Source organism: Colobus angolensis, unplaced genomic scaffold (genome assembly GCF_000951035.1).
Source record: "Colobus angolensis palliatus isolate OR3802 unplaced genomic scaffold, Cang.pa_1.0 Scaffold328, whole genome shotgun sequence".
In the NCBI taxonomy this organism is placed as follows: Eukaryota; Metazoa; Chordata; class Mammalia; order Primates; family Cercopithecidae; genus Colobus; species Colobus angolensis.
In genome coordinates, this window is record NW_012116577.1 from 2,640,336 (window position 1) to 2,649,820 (window position 9,485).

The 9,485-nt window shown below is 37.1% G+C and overlaps 1 protein-coding gene across 1 annotated transcript in view; it reads left to right on the plus strand.

Moving 5' to 3' along the window:
- The first annotated feature begins 5,602 nt into the window (after window positions 1-5,602).
- DSPP (dentin sialophosphoprotein) overlaps window positions 5,603-9,485 on the plus strand; it is a 6,138-nt gene continuing 2,255 nt past the window's right edge. Inside the window, exons 1-4 of the mRNA XM_011951817.1 lie at window positions 5,603-5,653; window positions 6,803-6,886; window positions 7,018-8,013; window positions 8,491-9,483. Coding sequence (XP_011807207.1) covers window positions 5,603-5,653; window positions 6,803-6,886; window positions 7,018-8,013; window positions 8,491-9,483 — 2,124 coding nt within the window. The remainder of the gene's footprint in view (window positions 5,654-6,802; window positions 6,887-7,017; window positions 8,014-8,490; window positions 9,484-9,485) is intronic.

The following is a 9,485-nucleotide window of genomic DNA, read 5'->3' on the forward strand; positions in this document are numbered from 1 at the left end:
TGAATGACTACTGGGTACATAACGAAATGAAGGCAGAAATAAAGATGTTCTTTGAAACCAATGAGAACAAAGACACAACATACCAGAATCTCTGGGACACATTTAAAGCAGTGTGTAGAGGGAAATTTATAGTACTAAATGCCCACAGGAGAAAGCAGGAAAAATCTAAAATTGACACCCTAACATCACAATGAATGGTGGATTTTTGACATGTGTTTTATTTGTCTAGTGAGATTTTAAAAATCAGAAGTGAATGTTGGATTTTTGAAATGTTTTTCTTTGCCAATGAGATTATGTGGTTTTCTGTCTTTGTTAACATGGTGAATTAAATTGATTAATTTTTTTTTTTTGATAAATTCTCACTCTGTCACCCAGATTGGAGCGCAGTGGCATGATACTGGCTCACTGCAAGCTCTGTCTCCTGGGTTCACACCATTCTCCTGCTTCAGCCACCCATGTAGCTGGGACTACAGGCGCCTGTCACCATGCCTGGCTAATTTTTCATGTTTTTAGTAGAGACAGGGTTTCACCGTGTTAGCCTGGATGGTCTCGATCTCCTGACCTCGTTATCTGCCTGCTTCAGCCTCCCAAAGTGCTGGGATTACAGGTGTGAACCACCACGCCCAGCCACATTGATTAACATTTAAATATTAAGCCAGCCTTGCACACCTGGAATAAATTTTATTTGCTCATTATGTATTATCTTTTAAAAACATATTATTGGATTTGATTCACTAACATTATATTTAAAATTTTTGTATTAACACTTATGATGGATATAGGTCAGTAGTATTATATGCTTATAACATTTTTGGTTTTGATACTGGGGTAATGTTGGCATCATAGAATGAGCTGTGAAGTATTTTCTCCTTCTCAATTTTCTAAAAGACTTTGTGTAGGATTGGAATGATATCTTCCTTAAATATGTCATAGAATTTGTCAGTGAAACCACTTGAGCAGCAAGAACTCTACCGCTGAACCACCAATGCCTCTCTAAAGGGAAACCTTTTGGGCCCAAAGTTTTCTCTCTGGGAAAGTTTTAAACTGAATATAATTTCTTTAATAGATATGGGGCAATTCAAGTTACCTAATTTTTCTTGAGTGAGCTTTGTTGGTTTTAAGGAATCTATCCACTTCGTCTAAGTTATTAATTTATTAACATAAAGATGTTCCCAGTATTTCCTTATTACCCCTTATAGAATATTTATAGAATGTCTATAAAATCTATAGAGTTGTCATTCCTCTCATTCCTGATATTGTTAATTTGTGTCTTCTCCTTTATTTCCCTCATTAGTCTGGAAAGAATCTTCTAAATTTTATTGGACTTCTCATAGAATCAGCTTTTGGTTTCACTGACCTTCTTTATTGTTTTTCTGTTTTCTATTTAATTAATTTCAGTTCTGATCTTTATTATTTCCTTTTCTCTATATACTTTGAACTTAATTTTTCCTTCCTTGGTGGAAAATGAGGTCATTGTTTTGAAACTTCTTCTCTTCATATATGGTTATTTAGTGCTATAATTTCATCCTAAATAACTCCTTTAGTGACATCTCACAGATTTTGATATGCTATGCTTTCATTTTCAGTCATCCCATATATTCTGAATTTCCCTTTTGGTTTCTTCCGTCACACATTGACTATTTATGAGTGTTCCACTTAGCCTTAAAATACTTGTGGTTTTCCAGAATTCTTTCGTTATTGATTTCTAATTGCCTTCCATTGTGCTCAGTAAGCATACCTTGTATGACTTGAATTCTTTCAAATTTACTGAGATTCATTTTGAGGCTCAGGCTATGTTCTATCTTGGTAAGTAGTCCAGGTACACTTGAAAAAAATGTTCATTCTTCTGTTGTTGGATGAAGTCATCTGTAAATGTCAATTATATCAAGTTGGGTGAAACTTCTGTTTAAAGCTTGTATATCAATTATGTTTTTCTTTCAATTATTAATAGAGGGCTATTGAAATCTCTGACTATAACTCATGTTAATTCAAATTAAGGAAAAGAAAGGCAGGTTTAGCTCACCAACCTCCACTGATGAATGTGTGTGTGGGTAAGGGTGTCACTCCCAGAAGTTACCTGAGTCTTGTTAAAAGTTGTTAGGCCCTTTAATCTGCCCAAGTAAATATGCTATACGAATAAAAAAGTATTTGCTATGAAAACAGCTTCAAGGCAAATTTCCTTTCCATTCCATTCCATTCACTTCCTTTCAACCTTACTTCTTCCCTACATACAAAGCTTTATGCTGTATATAAATACCATATATTTTTGTATACATATTCTGGGGATATCACTGTTGCATAGTGATATAGCATTAGTGGTCTTATGTGTTTCACATTCTTTAATATTGTAACACAAAAATTGGCATATTCCTGAAAATGCTAAACAAGTATATAGAAAAAGACTGTCAAGTTTTTGAATGCATGAATTAAATAAATGTTTTAGGGATTACCTGCATTGTAGTACATCTAGGGTTCAAGAGAATGGTGCACTCATATTGCAAAACTTGTTAGATGTAAAGTCTAATTTTCTATTTTGCACTCTGCGGCTAACACAGATAATTGAGACGTAATGGACAGCTAAATCTTTTGTATTTATGCACCTGTAAATATCTTGCTACTTTTGATATTTTGAATATCTGTTTTTAAAATCTAGTTTGAATACTCAATTGATAGATTCTTAAGCTTTTATGTCACTGCTTATTTCAGTTAAATCAGAGAGATTTCAGGGGAGTTACTGTTTATAGATTGTTAAAGATCCCTCAGGCAACGTCAAGGCTGTTGCATGTGGACAGTTTCTTGAATTATAGCACAGAAACTTTAATATCTACCTCAAGAATGATAGGGGTCTTAAATAGGCAGTCATATTTACTAGAGAAACCTAGAGTTTTCTTAGATTGCCAACCTTGGCAAGACAAGAAATGTCAGGGTGACAGGGTTTAAGTGGCTCTTTTCAGATATGTTACACTGATTCTCTATATTTAAGATGTGAAACAGCCTTACAGGAGCTGTTTAATTAAGTGAAAGTAAGTCTAGTCCTTTTGGAACCGAATGGTTCAGTGAGCAAATATATATCAGCAAGTGAAGGAAGTGGGGAAGTTATTATGTGCTTCATAGACACGGTGACACTTCATAACCCCATATCAGGAATCCTAAACAGTGATTGGTTGAGAAAATTATCAAACTGAGTTTAAATTTCGGCAAGTACAAAATTGTCATGCAAAAATCCAGGACAGTGGGCCACTTTCAGTCTTCAAAGAGAAAGATAAGAAATTCTGGATTTTCAAAGTCCTTTTGAAGCCTTTTAAGGTAAGGTGAAATATTCTTTTTACTCAGAACCAACTGATTCATTTAGAAAGAACTCTGAATTTCAAAGACAAAGCCAGTTTGATTTTAAGAAGCAAATACCCCTTAATGATTAGATTGTTTGCTTCCTTTTTGGCTTGTCATATTGATAGTATGTATAAAAGATAATGAATAATTGTGAGTTAAGGAAGAGATAGATTGGGAAAAAGAAAGACCTCATACTGAAAAATTGGCCAACTGAGGTGGAAATTTGATAATTAATTATCTGGGCACTTTGATTAGTTTTGATAAAAATGAGATAACTCAGATATCAAAAAATCCACCTTGGGCTTTCAAACAAGGCTTTAATTAGGTTTTGCTTTTCAGTATTTTATTGCTTACTATTACTTATTATTGTCCCACATGAAATGAAATTTAGCAATCACTAGTGATGCCAAATCCAATTGCTAAATGAAATGAAGCTAAATCTCATTTCACGAGTAACAATAAATGAAATAATCTGAAGGAGGTTTGCAAAATTCTGAAGTCTCTGTTTCATGCTGAGAACACCTGGGCCATTTTTATAGTAGTCTTCGAAGTCATTCACCTGCCTGGGAAACGGTGATGAGCATCACGGAATTGTTCTGGAGTGGAGCTGAAAGAGAGATGTAGTGGTCAGATTTCTGGACTGTAGCTCAGAAATGGGACACACATCCCTCTGGCCTTGGCTGCAGGTACCTTTCCAGGATGCTGTGGCTCTTCCAAATCACAGTGCAAATGGGCCTTCTGCAGAGCTATGTAATGATTAGGCTTGGAACTGCAAAGTGCAGGATGACTGTGGCTTAGTAAACAGCTGGCCTTCAACCTCTGTGCCCCAGAGCTCTGCATGATACTTGTCCTGGTGTCACCTCAGCCTCACTTGAATCTATGGCATTTCAGAAGGAGCTCTAGCTGTTCTTGGCTTTCTGTTGAACAGCTGTAAGAGGGAGCACTTTTTTCCCCCTCAGTAGCTCTGGAACTGTGTCATCTCTCCTGTGAGAAAACACCAATAATTCTCATGACAGTTGATATTCAGTGAAGTTTTATTATATTTTCCCTATCACCATTAAATTCAATCAAAGCCATTTTATGACATGCAGCATTATAATCTATACATGCAGTGGGAGTTCATGAAATAGGAGTAAAACTCTCCTTTCTATAGTAATGACACCATTACATCAAGAAATCCAACTTGTAATATAAATTGATTTTTTACTCACACAGATTATAAAATGTCTATTCCAACTTATCAGAAACATATTCTTAGACCATTTCTGAATTTGAATTCTAACAGGGATGAAGAATCATGATTTTAGAAGTCCCATATAATAATTGCTATCATTTGTTAGAAAATTGCAAAGTGCCCGAAGCAATGCTAAATATTGCTTATAGTCATAAATATTTATCAACAACATTCAGAAAATGTCTTTTTCTGTGCTTTGCATTGGAATACAATAATCACCAAGACACTTTCCTGGGTCTCAGGAGTTTACAGTAAATCAGGGCAACACATAAGTAACTAGGCAATTTTAAACAGTGCAATGTGTTACCAGTGAGATGTGCAAAATGACTTGGTATAAAAAGGAACAAGATACTAAATACCGTTTGAAGTGGAGTCAGAGAGGGCCTCTCCGAGATAATTCTACCAAATTTCAGGATAGTCCTGAGGTGCAGGTTTTGTTATTATTCCAGGTAGAGGGATAATAAACCTACTTAAATTTCTCAAGCTTACACAGCAAGTAGCAGGGGTAACATTTGAACCCAGGTCTCTGAATACAAACCCCAAATTCTTTCCGCTAGCATAGGCTCCCTCATGTTAGTAATTTCTTGCTCTTAAAGTCTAGTAGAGCTCAATTCTATAGATTTGGAGTAAGGATGACACGTGTTTTATCTTTTAAGCACAATTTCAGCAGAATTACTTAGTACTTGATTAAAGCTATTCAGAAGAGAAAAAGATGTTTTTACATCCAAGAATTGCAGAAGAACAAAGTTACAGCTATACCCTTTGTACCTATATGGCTATTTTCCTTCATTGGCACAGGCAGAAAGAATCTAGGAAGCTACATTAGCGCTAAGCCTGGTGATGTCCCCATAACCACACCAGGTATTTTCTGGAACATCATATGTCTTCTCATGTTAGATACATGCTTCTTGCCCAGGAAAAGGGCAAATGCTTACACATCATAATAATGTAGGATTATGATTATCACTTTTACTTTATAAGTAATTTTGTGCTGTTCCTTTTTTATACAGCCATTGATTATTATTATTCCTAAAGAAAATGAAGATAATTGCATATTTTTGCATTTGGGCAGTAGCATGGGCCATTCCAGTAAGTATGCCTTTCTCAGAAAACCTCTACACTTTGTTATCTCTTTTAACCTAACATTAATACAAAGTGCTGTGTGTGTGTGTGTGTGTGTGTGTCTGTGCATGCACGTGTGTGTGTATATGTGTGTGTGTATATACTTTTCCTTAATTTTTTTTTTAACAGGCTGGGTCTAAACATTTAGATTTGCACTAAGGGCTTTATGCGATGTCTGTGAGGTTTCAACCAAACCACTCCAGCTCATCGTCTCATTCCTCTATAGAAATTCACATCTTGCCTGAAGGATGATTATTATTTAAAACGTTTATTCGATTAATTTACACTTAGTGCCCAGAAGTCATGGAGACTTTGTCCATCTTTGCTTCATACTCTGAGAATTTCATTCTAATATGAACAAAGTCTGTGCTGTTTAGGAAGTTTCCAAGAAAGAATAATAAGAAAAAGTAGATTTTTTTCAACATATAGGAAACTAATGTTTCACTCAGAGTTACTATTTATGTGCTCACTTTGGAAAATTTGGAATATATGATAAATACCAATAAAAAATTGAGAAAATTCAACCATTTGTAATTTAGTAGCCAGCCATCATGTTTAACATTTTCATATGCTTTCATAATATCAAACATTTGGTATTTATGTAGTTGAAAATGTTCTCAAGTATTTCAAATGTGCTGTTGCAGAGCACAGAAGTATAACAGCATAATACTTGATTTTGCTTCTGTGCAGGCTCTGGTCATGCCTCCTGTTCTCTTAAGAGTTTTGGTCAGGATTACACTTAGAGCAGGTCTTGTGCTAGTGCAAGAGACTTGTTGTGCAAAAACACCAGAGGTCTATCCCCTTGTCTTTCTACAAGACTCTTTCCTTCTACAGTTGAGATAAGTGGGCTCATCTAACATATCCATAAAATTGGTAATACCGCAGTGAAAAATATCCATGTGCCCAGTTTAAATTCTACACAAGCCCTGTAAGAAGCCACTTCTCTTTTCTATCTGATTAGATCATACTTTGGCCTTTGTGTTAAACCTTTTGCCTTCATTGAGGAAAGAATGTGTGTGTGTGTGTTTGTGTGTGTGTGTGTGTGTGTGTGTGCATGCTCATGCACATATTCCCAAAAAAGAACCTTTTCAATAGCCAGTATTTTCTACTTGGCAGGTTCCTCAAAGCAAACCACTGGAGAGGCATGTCGAAAAATCCGTGAATTTGCATCTCCTAGCAAGATCAAACGTGTCAGAACAGGTATAGGATGTAATATATTTCTTTTTTCTCCTATTTCTGAGTTGCTACATTCCATTAATTTCCCCAACATTGCAATTTGCTTTCCTTCAAGATCATTGATACTTGTAATTGATTGAATGTTTCTTTTTCAGGATAAGTTAAATGCCAGTGAAACCATCAAAGAAAGTGGTGTTCCCGTGCATGAAGGTGATAAAGGAAGGCAAGAGAATACCCAAGATGGTCACAAGGGAGAAGGGAATGGCTCTGAGTGGGCAGAAGTAGGAGAGAAGAGCTTTTCTACATATTCCACATTAGCAAACGAAGAAGGGAATATTGAGGGCTGGAATGGGGACACAGGAAAAGCAGAAATATATGATCATGATGGAATACACAGGAAAGAAGAAAACACCACAGCAAATGGCATCCAGGGACAAGTAAGCATCATTGACAATGCCGGAACCACAAACAGAAGCAACACTAATGGAAATCCTGATAAGAATACCCCAAATGGGGATGTTGGAGATGCAGGTCACAATGAAGGTGCCACTGTTGTCCAAGAAGATGGACCCCAAGTAGTTGGAAACAATAACAGTACAGACAAAGAGGATGAAATAATTGAGAATTCCTGTGGAAATGAGGGTAATACAAGTGAAATAACACCTCAGATCAACAGCAACAGAAATGGGACTAAGGAGGCTGAGGTAACACCCAGCACTAGAGAAGATGCAGGCCTGGATAATTCCGACGGGAGTCCTAGTGGGAATGGAGAAGATGAGGATGAAGACAAGGGTTCTGGTGATGATGAAGATGAAGAAACAGGGAATGGAAAAGACAGTAATGATAACAGCAAGGGACAGGAGGGCCAGGACGGCCAGGACCACGGGAAAGAAGATGATCATGATACTAGTACAGGTCAAAATTCGGAGAGTAATGAAGATTATGACCCCGAAGGCAAAGAAGATCCCCATAATGATGCTGACGGAGACAACACCTCCAAGAGTGAGGAGAATTCTGCTGGTGTTCCGGAAGACAATGGCAGCCAAAGAATGGAGGACACCCAGAAGCTCAACCACAGAGAAAGCAAAGGTGTAGAAAATGGAATCACCAAAGAATCAGAGCCACACGCTGTTGGAAAGAGCCAAGATAAGGTTAGTTTGTAAAGCTGATTTCTTTCAATGGCAGTTCAAATTCTTCCCCTCCAACTATTGATGCTAGCACAAAAATAAACCATGACAAGCGTCCATGTATTTTTGCATCCATATTACTTAACTATTTAAGGAAAAGCTAGAGTCCTCACTAGACTTCCATATAGAACAACTTTAAAAATCATACATTTCTGAGAACGTAGTTACAATTCTAGAAAAGTCTTATGTGAAATCATGGATCCCCCATGTAATTGTTTACAAAAGTTCCTACTGGGTAGGAATGTGGATGAATTTTTAAGGAATCTAAACACCAGGGTGCTTTCAATTACAGAATAAATCACATTTTCACAAATAACTGTGAAGTACTAGAAGTGGAACTCCTATCCCTTGGCAATTTTTCCCAGTTATTCTTCCTTAGATCAATGCAATTTTGCAGCAAATATTCACTAGTTAATCATTCTTTCCTCCATCCTTCCATAGGGAATAGAAATCAAAGGTCCCAGCAGTGGCAATAGAAATATTACCAAAGAAGTTGGGAAAGTCAATGAAGATAAAGAGGATAAAGGACAACATGGAATGATCTTGGGCAAAGGAAATGTCAAGACACAAGGAGAGGTTGACAACATAGAAGGACCTGGCCAAAAACCAGAACCAGGAAATAAAGTTGGACACAGCAACACAGGTAGTGACAGCAATAGTGATGGATATGACAGTTATGATTTTGATGATAAGTCCATACAAGGAGATGATCCCAATAGCAGTGACGAATCTAATGGCAATGATGATTCTAATTCAGAAAGTGACAATGACAGCAGTAGTCGAGGGGATGCTTCTTATAACTCTGATGAATCAAAAGATAATGGCAATGGCAATCACTCAAAAGGAGAAGAAGATGATGACAGTGATAGCACATCAGACACTAATAATAGTGACAGTAATGGCAATGGTAACAATGGCAATGATGACAATGACAAATCTGACGGTGGCAAAGGTAAATCAGATAGCAGTGACAGCAGTGATAGTAGTGACAGTGATAGTAGTGATAGCAGCAATAGCAGTGATAGTAGTGACAGCAGTGACAGTGACAGCAGTGATAGCAACAGTAGCAGTGATAGTAGTGACAGCAGTGATAGCAGTGACAGTAGTGACAGCAGTGACAGTGACAGCAGTGATAGCAGTGACAGTGGTAGTAGTGATAGCAGCAATAGCAGTGACAGTAGTGATAGCAATAGCAGTGACAGTAGTGACAGCAGTGATAGCAGCGACAGTAGTGATAGTAATGACAGCAGCAATAGTGACAGTAGTGATAGTAGCGACAACAGTGACAGCAAGTCAGACAGCAGCAAATCAGATAGCAGTGACAGCAGTGATAGTGACAGTAAGTCAGACAGCAGTGACAGCAACAGCAGTGACAGTAGTGACAGCAGTGATAGTGACAGCAGCAATAGCAGTGACAGCAGTGATAGTAGTGACAG